This window comes from Lepidochelys kempii, chromosome 7, assembly GCF_965140285.1.
Source record: "Lepidochelys kempii isolate rLepKem1 chromosome 7, rLepKem1.hap1, whole genome shotgun sequence".
Classification (NCBI taxonomy): domain Eukaryota; kingdom Metazoa; phylum Chordata; order Testudines; family Cheloniidae; genus Lepidochelys; species Lepidochelys kempii.
In genome coordinates, this window is record NC_136386.1 from 90,433,162 (window position 1) to 90,449,865 (window position 16,704).

The 16,704-nt window shown below is 40.7% G+C and overlaps 1 protein-coding gene across 1 annotated transcript in view; it reads left to right on the forward strand.

Annotated features, from left to right (window-relative positions):
• The window catches only part of PAPSS2 (3'-phosphoadenosine 5'-phosphosulfate synthase 2), an 88,948-nt gene that overhangs the window by 60,217 nt on the left and 12,027 nt on the right, over positions 1-16,704 (forward strand). Inside the window, exons 5-9 of the mRNA XM_073353745.2 lie at positions 817-935; positions 1,056-1,169; positions 2,367-2,478; positions 6,590-6,795; positions 12,564-12,699. Coding sequence (XP_073209846.2) covers positions 817-935; positions 1,056-1,169; positions 2,367-2,478; positions 6,590-6,795; positions 12,564-12,699 — 687 coding nt within the window. The remainder of the gene's footprint in view (positions 1-816; positions 936-1,055; positions 1,170-2,366; positions 2,479-6,589; positions 6,796-12,563; positions 12,700-16,704) is intronic.

A 16,704-nucleotide genomic window follows, 5' to 3' on the forward strand; every position in this document is an offset into this window, starting at 1 on the left:
TGCTATCTCAAATAAAAACCAAATGTAAACCTCAGCCTTAGCTTTCTCCCTAAGTTTGGTTGTTACTACAGTTTTTCCTCCAGGAAATTTCTGTCCAAAGAAGGATACTCCAACCTCTCTTCTTCCTTGATTTGAACTAATAAGATCCACCTGCTACTATGATTCAGTTACACTTGTACTGCCCTATCATTCAGCGTTCAGGTATATGACATGAAGATTATTCAAAACAGGAGTTGTGCATCTCTATGCAGCTTGCTAGTCTTCCACCCAGTTACAACTATGTATTACAAGCCAGCTGAATCTTCTCTGCAACAACACTGCTTTAAGGCCTGAAAAGTAAAGCTAATGTTGACAAGTTTCTGTATAAAAGTGGGCATAATAATTTTCCCTTTTTTGAAATGGCAAATACATTTCCTTCCTCCACTAAACAACTGCTCATGGACCCTTGTTATTTGAAGACTACCTTCTTCTTTGTTAGGCTTCTTTACCCTCGCTCTCTGATAGTAAACACATCACTTTTTTCTCTCTGGCATTAAGGGCTGTATGACTGGTATTTGCAGTGTTGCCATCAACGCATCTCCCTAGATGGGCAAAGGAAGGTTGCTCCTGTAACATACAGCATCATATTGCTATAACCCTATTGTCAAGTCCATTATTGATCAACCAAACAGGAAGTCTCAATGCCATTGCTGAGCATGGGTTCTCTGAACGAAAAAATGTTTTCTTGCCATTTGTACACGAGCTAACTATTTTATTGATCCCTAGGCTGTTGACTATTACATTCACTAAATTTGGCTTGGGTTTAATTGTATGTAGGATTCACTGGGATTGATTCAGAGTATGAAAAACCAGAATCTCCTGAACTAGTGTTGAAAACGAACATTGCTACAGTGAATGAATGTATCCAGCAGGTTGTGGAGCTGCTACAAGCACAAGTAGGTTGTTTTATACCAAAAAACGCCTGCAGTTTGTAAAGTATATTTTCAAATGTTAGCCTTTTGGTATATTTTGTTCAAAAATGAATGTGGTAACTAGGATCTTTCTTTTCTTTTTAGAACATTGTTCCCAAAACTGAGATTAAGGATGTTCTTGAACTGTTTGTACCTGAAAATAAGATTGACCGGGCCCAAGCTGATACTAACATGCTGCCTATTCTAGAGATTACCAAGGTGGGAGAATAAAGAAAATGGCATTGTGTAGTACCTTGATAAACCCTTTTATCAAAGTACTACACAAGTTACAATAAGACATCTCCAAAGTGAGTGGAACCCTGTTGCTTTCTGATTACTGCAAGCCGTATGATTAATGCAAGCCCTAATACTACACAAATGTGAACTGTTCAAGGAGTTTAAAAACAAATTAAAAAGCAACACAACCCAGCAACATATAAATTATACAGTGCTATCTGTACAACATTTTTCCATTTGTTATATTTGCTTTTTGACATTAATAAATCAGGTACCACTAATGTTCCATCATTAGTGTTTAGATGCCTTGCTCCTGACTGTAGGACTCCTTGTCAGATGAAATTGAGGACTTTGAAATCCAGATTTAGTCTGTTTGTTCTGATTAGCATTATAGAAGTGATTCTTATGGTAACTGTACTCCAGTCTTAATGTTATCTTCCGAAGATTGTAAAATGTCCCAGGAGGCATGTACTATATGTAGAAATATAATTTTACATTGCCACCTAACTGCAGTAAAACCCAGTTAATTAGACTTACAAAATAAGACTTTCAAAGAACAGCATATATTTCATCCTCTAAAAGTTTAAAAATCACTCTATTAGTATTATTTATAGCCAATACTCTTACAGTCTTTCAAATAAAATAGAAAAATTGGTTGTCTGTAATAGCCCTCTCTACTAAGACTTATTTTTATACTGAAATATAACTGAGAGATTATTTTAAGGAATTTACCCAATGGACAAATATTTGTGAATAGCCTTTATCAGACCATACAACTTGTTGTGTTTGTGCTATGGCCTATGTGCAACATGAAACTTCAGTAAATACTGTGGCCAAAATTTTCATCTGGGCTCAGCTTGGTGTCTTACATTGGATGCATTTTTGTCTCTGCAAAATTGGACCCATTCCTTTTGTGACTTCAAGTGGAGTACAGGTGCAAATGTTAGCAGCATCATTTAAGGTGCAGGGATGTAAGGGAGGTGAAGATTTCTGCTTAACAATCTTAACAAGAAAAAACACTTTGGGAATCCTTCTGAATGAAAGATGTTTATAAATGTACTATATTAAAGAAAGTGGTAGCACTTATGTACAAGATTGTTCTTAGATTTCTTTAGCCTTCAGTTCTATCTTTGAAGCATTATCTGGAAATACAAGTAATATCTGATTCTTTTTTTTCAGTTGGATCTACAGTGGGTCCAAGTCCTGAGTGAAGGCTGGGCCACACCACTGAAAGGATTTATGCGTGAGACAGAATATTTGCAAGCTATCCATTTTGGCACCCTGAGTGATGGTATGATTTCCTGCTTCCAACATTTTTTTGTTTTAAAACTTCCAAACGGACTTAAAAATTGTTTGAAACATTTAAATGAAATATGATAGTTGTCAATTATATACCAAAGATTAATCTACACTTAATGTTTGTTTTAATTCCTCTCTCTTGATGAATGTGGCACCTGAGTAACTTTATAAAGTAGCTTTATAAAGAACCTTGAGAATGGCAAGTGGATGCATTTAACTGTGTGGAAGAATATGAACTGACAGTCTATTTTATTATGAAAGGGCTCCCAATGCCACAGGCACGGATTCCATTAACTGGCAGTTCAAATATTTGAATACCATTATGTAAACTTTCCTTGTTCAATTGTACTCAATTAAATATAAATGCAATATCAAGGCCAATGCCTAAGGATATTGCCAGATTGAGTTTGTAGTCCCCTGTAGGAAAGAAGACCTGTACATTGGAAACAGAAGCCTGTATATGTTTTCAGATGATATTTTTAGGTCTTCTTTCTTAAGGCTTAAAAGCGAAACCATGGACCTGAAATTTAATCTCTCATTAGCAATATACTGAAAGGTTAACCTTCCTTGGTTTTGGAGAAGGTAATCAAAGAGATGGTGGTGAAGGAACTAGAGTTACATCTTGGCCTGGGAACAGTAGATGGTCCTGTCCCTGATTTTAGATATGGGTTTAGTAGAGTCACTTCCTAACCATGCTTGCAGTTAAGATGTCTGTGTTGATTTTGTTAGATCTTTTAGCAGCTGTTGACATAACTGACCATACGGTTTTGTTGACTTGCTTTTGGAAGCTTGAAAGAACGGCTGGAGATATTGAATTTGATCTTTCGTCTTTGAGGCCCCAAATGCTCATGTAGAGTAATAACTCACTTTCACTGACTGAGATTACTCCCAGAGTAAGGTACTGCTCAAAGTAAATAAGGAATGAAAAATCAGATCCTGACAGAGTAAAAAGGGGGCTAATTAATATTAACTCTTCCACTGTAAAAGCTTCCCTCTGTGGAGTTCAGCATTGTCACCACTCCTGTTCGACGTTTACGTACCACCAACATTTTGACATGCAGCATTGCTAACATGCAGGTGACCCTCAAAACCATGTCTCCTGTTCATCAAATCCACAACTGTGGTCCTTTTGCTGATCCCAGTGCCTGATAAGCTAATTTGGTCTCATCAATATTTATGTTCAACCTCATGAGACAAAAGTGTTGAAGCTGGGAACAGGGCAAGTGTAGCTTTGTCAATACAGTTTGTAGTCTAAAGATCACATTGCTGTAATCCCTGCTTTTGGATTCCCAGGTGGCTCTAGTGGCACCAAGCGCCTTTTGACAACTGCTGGCCTGGTGGCTGTAACTCTTTCCCTCTGATGCAGACCTCACCGCAATAATCCACACCTCTGTAACTTCCAGGTTAAACTACTGTTTTGTTGCTACACTTGAATATCACCATGAAGCACCATTTGGATCAGATTGCAGTGGCTCATCACTTGAGTGGGATGCCCCATGATGAGTTCACAGCACCAGTGCTCTGTTGCTTGTACTGAATGTCTTGTTTTGTTTTGGTTTTTTTTTCGTGTTTCATACTGTTGGTCACTACGTGTAGAGCCCTAACTGGCCTGGGACCCACTTATCGCAGCACTTGCTTTTTTCATTATGTGTGTTAACTTCTCCAAAACAGGCAGCAAAGGTATTTTCAGTTGCAGTCCCATGCCACTGGCGTCTGCTGTCCCTGGTGATCTGAGTTTGGTGGTCACTGTGTATCTGTTGGGCTGGCTTTTGACTAACATTTCGAGAGAAGGAAGTGGGGTTCTCTGACTTTCTTTCATTGCAAAGCCCTTATTTCTTTATTAGTGGTTGTATTTAGTGATGTAAAGTGGTTAGGCGCAGAGGCAGTGGACACCATTATGTTCCTAAATAAACGTTTGGGACTGGACTTTCAAAAAAAGGCAGGCAAGTCATCCTGCCTGATTAGCATAGAGTTTGAACCCTCAGCCTAGGACTGACCAAAAAATAGTTATGTCTTGAAGGATGCAATCAGAATAAAGTGAGCAGTAGAAGCATTGGCACTTACCTGTCCAAGTTCGTGTTACCAGTTTTTACTAATAATACATTTTGAGTCCCATAACCTCTCAGTAATAAGTCACACTTACATTTTAGTAATTTGGCTATGTACAAAACCCCCGTCTTAAATATGTTCCCCTGTTTCTGTAGGGTATACTGAGGTGCCTTGTAAAGTATTTAACCTCTCCTGTGAAACAAGAAGTCACGTGTGGTAGCATAAGAGAGACATTCCAAACATGTATAAATATCTAATTTCATTTTATTTACCTTCAAACGGCTCAAAAGGTATATTAATAAGATATATATTAATTAAATCCGTGCCACACAGATTTATTGAGTGGTACTGTTCTCCCCTTTAGAGATGAGAAGTAGTGTGCTCCAAAATTATTAGGATAGAGTCAGAAAATACCATGACTAATAGGGGCTGAATAAAAATTTTCTGTCAAAAGTTCTTTGACAGAAAATTGGGTTTTCAGCTAAATGAATTTTTTTGTGACAAGTGTCTGCTTTCTGTGGAAAACGGAGTTTTTTGTTGGAAAAAACAAGTTTTCAGCTGAAAATGTTTGTTGTTTTTTTTAATGCAAAACTAACCCCCTCCACTTTTCAATCAGTTCTACTAATGAATTCTTTTGAATGCATGCAGCTGGCACACAGTTTGTCTTACCTGAATGTCTTACCGTGTGTGTGTGTGTGTGTGTGTGTATATATATATATATTTTTTTTTCTGACGATTTCATTATGGAGAAACTATACACATTCAACAGTTTTGGGGTGAAATAAGTGTTATGAGAACAGGTAGCAAATTAAATAAATAGCACTGAACCATTCAGAGTAACATTTAGTTGACAGCAAAAGAGAAAAAAATTGCCTTGACAATGCAAGGAAATATCCAAACTAAAAATTATGCAATAGCTGTTTGAAGTGTCAGATTGATTTAGTTCCTGAATCTATTACTGTAAAAGTTATTTTTGGGGAAGTTAAAAACATAGGTGTTTAATTACATTTTTATTCCCCTAGGAAAGGGTAGACTTGGTAGCTCTAGTTAGTATGTATTTAATTGTTTTCCAGATACTATGGAAATAATTACAATTAGAGATTAACATAAATTATATAAAATGCCATAGAAAAATAAAATCTAAATTCGGTTACTGGAACTGGCACCAAGTTGTTTATGATCCAACCAGTTATACATAATACCAGACCTCCAATACGCTGTTAACTAGGTTCATGAGAATACTAATATGCAAATACAACTTGCATAGTTATATGATATCAAAAGTGACTGTTCTGTGTATTGTAATTAAAGCTGGAAAACCATAAACCAAAATGATTTATTTAAGAAATTATTCCATGTTTTGTTACTACATTGGCTTTACTAATTGATCTCTGAGTATTGGTTGGTATTATTTAAATAAATAGACCTGATCTGAGGTTGCACTTTTGACTTTTTAAACATGCCTCTGAATAATTTGTGAAAGCATGTTTCAGTCAGGAAGATTTAAACAAAGGGAAATTTACCTGGTTGGATCACACACGACTACATTTTAAGTACCTGATTGTGCTTGAAGCTAATCTACAACTGCTACATATAGATGAATGATAAACCATTTTATAAAAAATGAAATGAAGAATGGCAAAATCCACATAGTATTAAAATCATCACATGAAAAATCTCCAGGATGCTAAATCAGCAGAATATTGAAAATTTGTCTTAGATTGCCACGTAATCACTGTCACAGTTACAACTGATAAATTGTTGAATGATTCTTTCTTATGAATTTTAATTCTTATAAGCAAACAATAGGTCTATTTCCAAGCAAAAACAAGGAGAAAAAACCTAACCCCAGAGTAAAATCAGTATGGTCATGTGAGTAATTGAATGAGGTCATTAGACCAATTGATCCAGCATCTATGATCATTCATTCAGTCCTGGGTTAAGACTTCCTCTTTCAGAACATTTTCATAAGAGCCGTGTGTGTGTGTGTGTGTGTGTGTGTGATGCTTTAGCCATTTTAAGTATATTAAAATATGGTGGTGTTCTCATCACAGATGGCGTTATTAACCTGAGCATTCCCATTGTGCTCCCTGTTGCTACGGAAGATAAGAAACGGCTGGATGGCTGCTCTGCATTTGCACTTCAGTATAATGGCCAAAGGGTAGCAATCCTCAGAAACCCAGAGTTCTATGAACATAGGAAGGAGGAACGCTGTGCGCGTGTGTGGGGGACAACCTGTGTGAAGCACCCACATATCAAAGTAAGTGTGTTAGTAATTTCCCTGTTTGCAATAATAAGTCTTCAGGAATTAAAAACTAAGGCAACCTGTAAAGTAGAGAGCATGGAATAGTATGTTTCCTATTAGGAATATACATGGTGTTTTCTGTACTCAAAGTAAAATGCAAGGAACCATTCGCTGGAAAAGATTGCTTTAGGATCGCAAAGGCAAATTGATTTCTTGATGTGTAAATGGTCCCTGAACATCATGTTTGTTGGTTAACGAGAGAGCAATTTATTCCATCAACCTCATGGAACTCAAAATCAAATGCATGGGGAGGGATATACAACACATATAGAGGGATATGTGGATATAGAACACCACAAAAAAGCTGGAGAGTTTTCTACAAAAGCTCATTATATACATAAGTACAGTTGCTGGGGGTTTTTTTGTTTTTGTTTTGTTTTTTAGCTAAAACATGTTCACATTGATCTAATACTTTCACTCCCTAAATTTCCATGAATCAGTGTTTTGGTTTTCTCTGTGATGCTATTCAACATTCTAGCATGGCAAATCACTGGCTGAGAGCTAGAATTGAGGCATGAAACAAAACATAATTAAAATGAACTTTGAATGGTGCTTTTTACTTCTTTCTACTAATCATAGAAGAATGTTGGGATTTTTTAAAATTTTCTGCATCTTATCTTTACCCACCTCCTCTGAACAAAAACACAAATTATAATTTTCATTAGTATGTGGTACATATTAGTTAGTGTCTTTGCTTAAAATGAGTAGCCAACTTTGACTGACTGTCTACTTTCAAAACCAGCAGTCATGTCAGTTCTGCTTATGCATAATGAAAACAATAAGGTGTTTTGATCTGATAGTGCTATGTTTTTTTTATTTGTGGGAATTGGTGTAACAATGCCAGTGGCTGTGGGGACCACTGTGAAATCGCCAGGAAGAAAAGAACCCCATGAATACTGGGCATTTAATGCAGAAAAGAGAAACAAAACATGCAGTGTGAAGGCCAAGATCCAGAACATCGGCTGATGTAAATCAGTATAGCTGTAATTGGGCCCAGTGGAGCTATGCCAGTTGGGTGGCATTTGTTAAAAGAACGACAAGATACCAGACAAATACATGCTAGATGAAAGACTACAATACAGCACAATTCCTAGGCATTTCAAAGCTGCTTCAGTGGCACTTACCGGAGTTGACTGATACTGTTGTTCGTCTTTTGAGTTAACTTCAGAGTGCTATATAGGTCACATTTTGAACTCTAAAGTCTGCCAGGAACTCCACAGGCGTCCCATTGGCAGGAGTTATTGAAAGGACCCACTGAATGGAAACATTTTGGGTCACCCTTGCAACAGCCCCTCCTCAGCTAGTGCTGTGTGCTACTTGAACTTTGCCGGAGCACTACAATTCCCCACACAGAAGAAGGAAGACTGTTTGTTTCTACTTTTTATTGCTGCTTGTTTCCTCTCCTGGCAGACTTTCTACCATCAGGTTGCATGGAGCCTGAGGTGCATTTAACCTTGTCTGTTACATTTACGTAGTGTTTTACATCCTGACTTTTCCAAAAGAAAATGTATCCAGTAATTAAAACACAAAAACAAGGAAGATTAAATATATAAGCAGAATCATGCCTAAATAAAATGTTTTTGAAAGTATCATCCAGTATTTGGGTGAAAGTGATGAGGAAATGATAGATTTCATGATCTAAGGAAAGAGTAAGAGCAGCAGAATAAAGACAATGGACTTCAAAAAGCATACTTGAACTGAACTGGTAGGTATGTTGCCATGCAAAGAAAATCTAAGGGAAAAAGGAATTCCGAAGAGCTGACAGTTTCTTAAAGAGACCATATTACAGGCACAGCAGCTAACTATCCCAATGCAAAGGAAAGATAGGAAGAATAGTAAGAGGTCAATATGGCTCTATCAGGAGCTGTTTAATGATCAGAAAATAAAAAAGCAATCCTACAAAAAGTGGAGACATAAACAAATTGCTGAGGAGGAGTACAAAAGAATAGCACAAGCATGTAGGGACAAAATCAGAAGGGCTAAGGCACAAAATGAGTTACACCAAGCAAAGGACATAAGGTGATAAGAAGAGGATCTATAAATACAATTTGAGCAAGAGAAAAATGAGGGGAAGTGTAGGTCCACAAGGACATTTAGATAGATGCATTCAAATCAGCAGGGCATGATGAAATTCTCCTAGGATACTTAAGGAACTAGCTCAGAGGTGGGCAAACTACAGCCTGCGGGCCACATCCGGCCCGGGGAACCGTCCTGCCCAGCCCCTCCCCCGCTGTTCCTCCTCCCCCACAACTTCAGCTCACTGTACCGCCAGCACAATGCTCTGGGTGGCGGGGCTGCGAGCTCCTGGGGCAGTGCAGCTGAAGAGCCACGGCCTGACCCAGTGCTCTGTGCTGCGCGGTGCAGCTGCCTGTCCTGGTGCAGCTGCGCCGCCAGCCACCAGTGCTCCAGGCAGCGCGGTAAGGGGGCAGGGGGCGTTGGATAGAGGGCAGGGGAGTTCGGGGGGGGGTGATCAGGGGTGTGGGTAGGGGTCGGGGTAGTCAGAGGGCAGGGAACGGGGTTGGATGGGGGCGCAGTCAGGAGACGGGGTCTTGGGAGGGGCAGTCAGGGGACAGGGAGAAGGGGTGGTTGGATGTGGCAGGGTTCCCAGGGGGGCAGTCAGGAAGGAGAGGGGGGTTTGGATGGGCTGGCATTGGGCAGTCAGGGGACACAGAGTGGGGGCTGGATGGGGCAGGGATCCCCGGGGCGGGGCTGTCGGGAGTGAGAAGCAGGAGGGGTCAGATTGGGGGGCACAGGTCAGGCCATGCCTGGTTGTTTGGGGAGGCAAAGCCTCCCCTAACTGGCCCTCCATACAATTTCAGAAACCCGATGCAGCCCTCAGGCCAAAACATTTGCCCGCCCCTGAACTAGCTGAAGCAATACTGTAACTATTTAATATTATCTTTGCACACTCATGGAGGATGATGCAGGACCCAGACAACTGGAGAAGGACAAACATTGTACCTATTGTTAAAAAGGGGAACAAAGAGATTCCGGAATTATTAACCAGGCAGCCTAACTTCAATATCCGGAAAGATACTGAAACAAATTATTAATCAATTTGTAAGCACCTGGAGGATTATAAGGTTGTAAGGAAGAGCCAGCATGGATTTGTCAAGAACAAATCATGCCAAACCAACCTATTTCCGTCTTTGACAGGGTTACTGGTCTATGGATCAGGGGAAGCTGTAGACATGATATATTTTTATTTTAGTAAGACTTTTGACACAGTCCCACATACCATTCTCATGAGCAAACTAGGGGAATGTGGTCTAGTTGAAATGATTATAAGGTGAGCGCGTAACTGGTTGAAAGACCATAAGTAAAAAACAGTTATCAATGACTTGCTGTAAAACTGGGGGACCTATCTAGTGGGGTCCCTCAGGGGTCTGTCTTGGGTCTGGTACTATTCTATACAGTAACTCCTCACTTAAAGTAGTCCCAGTTAAAGTTGTTATGTTGCTGATCAATTAGAGAACATGCTCGTTTAAAGTTGTGCAATGATCCCTTATAATGTCGTTTAGCAACCGCCTGCTTTGTCCACTGCTTGCAGGAAGAGCAGCCCGTTGCAGCTAGCTGGTGAGGGCTTGGAACCAGGGTGGATCGACAGCCCCCCTAAGTTCCCTGTACAGCAGCTGTCCCTCCCCCACACTGCCATGTGCTGCTCCTGCCCTCTGCCTTGGAGCTGCTCTCCAGAGCCTCCTGCTTGCTGGTGGGGAGGAGAGGGGGGCTAATGTCAGGGTGTCCCCCTCCCTTCTGCTCCTGTACCCCGCTTATCCCATATCCGTAGAGCGGGGGGGACGGGGACACGACAGGGCTCAGGATGGAGGGAGCTTCCTGGCAGCAGCTGCTGCGGTCTCAGCTTGCTGATTAACTTAACAAGGTAGTGTACTTAAGAGTGGTGTCTGCGTACTTAAAGGGAAAATGCGCATCTCTCTCTCACACACAGGGTGTGTCTCTGTCTCTGCCATGCTGTCTCCCCTCCCTCCATTCGTGCTGCTTTGAAGAGTGTGAGGCAACATTAAAAACGAGTTAACCCTTGAGGGCTCAGCCAATTGCTAGTTCATCATTTAGCAGTAAGGCATTCCCTGGGAAATATCCCACCCTCTGACCCCACCACCTCAACCAAGCTTCACAATCATCATCGCTGTGTACAGTATTAAATTGCTTGTTTAAAACTTATACACTGTGTGTGTGTGTAGTCTTTTGTCTGGCAAAAAAAAAATTTCCCTGGAACCTAACTCCCCCCCCCCATTTACATTAATTCTTATGGGGAAATTGGATTCGCTTAACATTGTTTCGCTTAAAGTTGCATTTTTCAGGAACATAACTATAACGTTAAATGAGGAGTTACTGTATTTCCATTAATGGCTTGGATAATGAAGTGTAGAGTATGTTATGAAATCCACAGATTACACCAAACTGGGAGGGGTTGTAAGCACTTTGGAGGACAGGATTAGAATTCAAAACAACTTTGACAAATTGGAAAATTGGTCTGAAATCAAGAAGATGAAATTTAGCGCTTGTCTATACTGAAAACACTGCAGCCAACACACCTGTACCACTGCATCTGCACCACTGTAGAGCTTCAGTGAAGATGCTGCCTACTCTGACAGGAGGGGTTCTCCCGTCGGTATAGATAATGTACTTCTCCAAGAGGTGGTAGCTAGTATGATGGGAGAATTCTCCCATCGACCTAGCACTGTCTAAACTGGGGATTAGGCTGATTTAACTGCATTGCTCAGGGGTGTGGCTTTTTCACACCCCTGAGCAACGTAGTTATACCAACCTAACTTCCTAGTGTAGACCAGGCCTCGGGAAAGACAAGTGCAAAGTACTTCACTTGGAAGGAAAAATCAAATGCACAACTACAGAATAGTAAATAACAGGCTAGGCAGTAGTACTGCTGAAAAAGATCTGGGGGTTGAAGAGAATTACAAATTGAATATGAGCCAACAATGTGATGCAATTGTAAAAAAGGCTAATATTCTGAATTCTGTTAACAAGAGTGTTGTATGTAAGGCACAGGCAGTTATTGTCCTGCTCTGCTCAGTCCTGGTGAGGCCTCACCTGCACTACTGTGTCCAGTCTGGGCTCCACACTTTAAGAAAGATGTGGACAAATTGGAGAGAGTCCAGAGGAGAGCAACAAAAATGGTAAAAAGTTTAGAAAACCTGACCTCTGAGGAAAGGTTAAAAAAACTGGACATGTTTAGTCTTGAGAAAAGAAGTCTTGGTTTAGGGGCAGAGAAGAGGGGGACCTGATAGCCTTTAAATATGTTTAGAGTTGTTATAAAGAGGACGTATTCAATTGTTTTCCATCTCCACTCAAGGTAGGACAAGATATAATAGACTTACTCTGCAGCAAGGGAGATTTAGGTTAGATATTAGGAAAAACTTTCTAACTATATGGATAGTTAAACACTGAACTAAACGTCAAAGGGAGGTGGTGGAATCCCCATCATTCTGGAGGTTTTTAAGAACTGGTTAGACAATCACTTGTCAGGATACTTGGTCCTACCTCAGCCTAGATGACCTGACAAGGTCCCCTCTAGCCTTGCATTTCAAGGAGAGAAACACTTAGATTAGATGGAGCCACTCGGTAAGTCACTGATAGTTGTACTGTGGAGGCATTTAATGAAAGAGAAAATGAATACAAATGTTTTAGTATTTAGCAGATATCCCGTGACTAATATATGTGTGTGTGTGTATGTTTATGATTCGTAGATAGTGATGGAAAGTGGGGATTGGTTGGCTGGTGGTGATCTTCTTGTGTTAGAGAAAATAAAATGGAATGATGGACTGGATCAATACCGCCTGACGCCACTGGAGCTCAGACAGAAGTTTAAAGAAATGAATGCTGGTAAGCATATGACTTTGTGATATTACACCCTCTTCACAGTCTCAGCCGGGCTAGTGCCTAATTATCCTTTGTCTCCCTCTAAAAGAGCCTCACTTTGAGACAAATATCACAAGACTAATTATAATAAAGTGGAGCTTAAACTAGATAATTTCCTGCTAGGTAATTTTCAGCATGCAAACTACCTTAAAAAATTCTAATAGATCTGTTCCTGTTGCACGTGTGTGATGTGAAAATTAGACATTTCACAGACTTCTTGCATTGAATTATTTTGCTGAGGTTGATCAAAAAGTATGTGAATATGTGATGTTGCGCTCTAAATGATTTTATAAAAATATGCTAATGAGTGTGAATATAATGTAACCGGAATATGCTTCATGCAAAAGGTCTCTTGTAAGGTATCATTACAAAGCTTATAATCTACTGAGTGTGGTCATCCTATTTGTATAAATGTATCACTCTTGTATCTGAAACTACAAATATGAAATATAACTCTGAGGTCCTATTGTAGTTATGCAAAGCGTGGGCCATTAATGATGGTTTGGAATCTTAATGGCTCCCATCAACCAGGACAATTGACTGTGGATGGCTCTGTTTGCTTGCAGGCCTTCCTGTGAGTCAGGCTGGGAGGAATGAAGGCTTGGGGTCTAACAGTGACATGTGATCATGTCACCTGAACTGAAATCCATCTTTAACCTGGTGTTTTTCCATTGAGAAGGAGGGATGAGAACCCAGAGGGACAAAGGATTCCCGCCTTATGCAAAAGATCTATAAGTGGGTGGAACAGAACAAAGGGGCAGCCATCATGAGGAATCCCTAGCTACCGCCTGAGCTGGAACAAGGGCTGTACCAGGGGAAAGGATTGTGCCCAGACTAGGAAGGTGTCCAGTCTGTGAAAGAAATGTATTGAAACATCTCTAAGGGTGAGATTTTATCTGTATTTAGTTTTCTGACTATACTAGACTTAGACTTGCGTGTTTTATTTTATTTTGCTTGGTAATTCACTTTGTTCTGTCAGTTACTATTTAGAACCACTTAAATCCTACTTTCTGTATTTAATAAAATCACTTTTTACTTATTAATTAACACAGAGTATGTATTAATACCTGGGGAGGGGGAGGTGCAAACATCTGTGAATACCTTTCTATCAGTGTTATAGAGGGTGAATAATTTATGATTTTACCCTGTATAAGCTTTATACAGGGTAAAATGGATTTATTTGGGGTTTGGACCCCATTGGGAGTTGGGCATCTGAGTGTTAAAGGCAGGAACACTTCTTAAATTGCTTTCAGTTAAGCCGACAGCTGTTAGGGAACGTGGTTCAGACCTGGGTCTGGGTTTGCAGCAGGCTAGTGGGTCTGGCTCAAACTAGGCAGGACACTGAAGTCCTAAGCTGACAGGGCAGGAAAGCAGGGGCAGAAGTAGTCTTGGCATATCAGGTGGCAACTCCCAGGGGGTTTCTGTGATCCAACCCGTCACAGAATAGTTAACAGTTCTCTTTATGATCAGCCCAAAAATGAAATCATATTGTAGATCTAAATATAAGACTTGGTTTAGTCTTCTCTTCTAAATTTCTGCATCTAATAATAAATAACTTCAAGGGCTTTGCAGTTTTCTCATCATAGTGTAGATAGAAAATATTCTTATTAATACAAATAATATTTTAGTACTATATAGTTGAGGCTTCACTGGAAATCACAGGCTTGTCATGGAAAGGCATGCTATTTGTACCAAATTCAATCTGATTTTTCCCCTATACATGCCTCCCTGGTTAAACAGGGAGCACCATAACAGCTGACCCCACTTTCTTCCTGCCACTGAGATCTGTTGTCACCCCAAATAAAAAGGGGGAGAGGATGGAACCTGTGTGACACCCACAAGACAGAACTTTCTTGGCAGATGAAGAGTGTTGCTATATTGAAGAAAGAAAAGGAGTACTTGTGGCACCTTAGAGACTAACCAATTTATTTAAGCATAAGCTTTCGTGAGCTACAGCTCACTTCATCGGATGCATACTGTGGAAACTGCAGAAGACATTATATACACAGAGACCATGAAACAATACCTCCTCCCACCCCACTCTCCTGCTGATAATAGCTTATCTAAAGTGATCACTCTCCTTACAATGTGTATGATAATCAAGGTGGGCCATTTCCAGCATAAATCCAAGTTTAACCAGAACGTCTGGGGGGGAGGGGGGGAGGAAAAAACAAGGGGAAATAGGCTACCTTGCATAATGACTTAGCCACTCCCAGTCTCTATTTAAGCCTATATTAATAGTATCCAATTTGCAAATGAATTCCAATTCAGCAGTTTCTCGCTGGAGTCTGGATTTGAAGTTTTTTTGTTGTAAGATAGCGACCTCCATAGTGGCCAGGATGCCACTATGTAGAAGCCCTCTACACCAACATTCCACACACAGATGGACTACAAGCCATCAGGAACACTATCCCCGATAATGTCACGGCAAATATGGTGGCTGAACTTTGTGACTTTGTCCTTACCCATAACTATTTTACATTTGGGGACAATGTATGCCTTCAGATCAGCGGCACTGCTATGGGTACCCGCATGGCCCCACAGTATGCCAACATTTTTATAGCTGACTTAGAACAACGCTTCCTCAGCTCTCATTCCCTAATGCCCCTACTCTACTTGCACTATACTGATGACATCTTCATCATCTGGACCCATGGAAAAGAAGCCCTTGAGGAATTCCACCATGATTTCAACAATTTCCATCCAACCATCAACCTCAGCCTGGACCAGTCCACACAAGAGATCCACTTCCTGGACACTACAGTGCTAATAAGCGATGGTCACATAAACACCTCCCTATACCGGAAACCTACTGTCCACTATTCCTACCTACATGCCTCCAGCTTTCACCCAGACCACACCACACGATCCATTGTCTACAGCCAAGCTCTACGATACAACTGCATTTGCTCCAACCCCTCAGAGAGAGACAAACACCTACAAGATCTCTATCAAGCATTCTTACAACTACAATACCCACCTGCTGAAGTTAAGAAACAAATTGACAGAGCCAGAAGAGTACCCAGAAGTCACCTACTACAGGACAGGCCCAACAAAGAAAATAACAGAACGCCACTAGCTGTCACCTTCAGCCCCCAACTAAAACCTCTCCAACGCATTATGAAGGATCTACAACCTATCCTGAAGGACGACCCATCACTCTCACAAATCTTGGGAGACAGGCTAGTCCTTGCCTACAGACAGCCCCCCAACCTGAAGCAAATACTCACCAGCAACCACACACCACACAACAGAACCACTAACCCAGGAACCTATCCTTGAAACAAAGCCTGTTGCCAACTGTGCCCACATATCTATTCAGGGGACACCATCATAGGGCCTAATCACATCAGCCACACTATCAGAGGCTCTTTCACCTGCACATCTACCAATGTGATATATGCCATCATGTGCCAGCAATGCCCCTCTGCCATGTACATAGGGCAAACTGGACAGTCTCTACGTAAAGGAATAAATGGATACAAATCAGATGTCAAGAATTATAACATTCATAAACCAGTCGGAGAACACTTCAATCTCTCTGGTCACGGAATTACAGACATGAAGGTTGCTATCTTACAACAAAAAAACTTCAAATCCAGACTCCAGCGAGAAACTGCTGAATTGGAATTCATTTGCAAATTGGATACTATTAATTTAGGCTTAAATAGAGACTGGGAGTGGCTAAGTCATTATGCAAGGTAGCCTATTTCCCCTTGTTTTTTCCTCCCCCTCCTTTCCCCCCCCACCCCCAGACGTTCTGGTTAAACTTGGATTTATGCTGGAAATGGCCCACCTTGATTATCATATACATTGTAAGGAGAGTGATCACTTTAGATAAGCTATTACCAGCAGGAGAGTGGGGTGGGAGGAGGTATTGTTTCATGGTCTCTGTGTATATAATGTCTTCTGCAGTTTCCACAGTATGCATCCGATGAAGTGAGCTGTAGCTCACGAAAGCTTATGCTC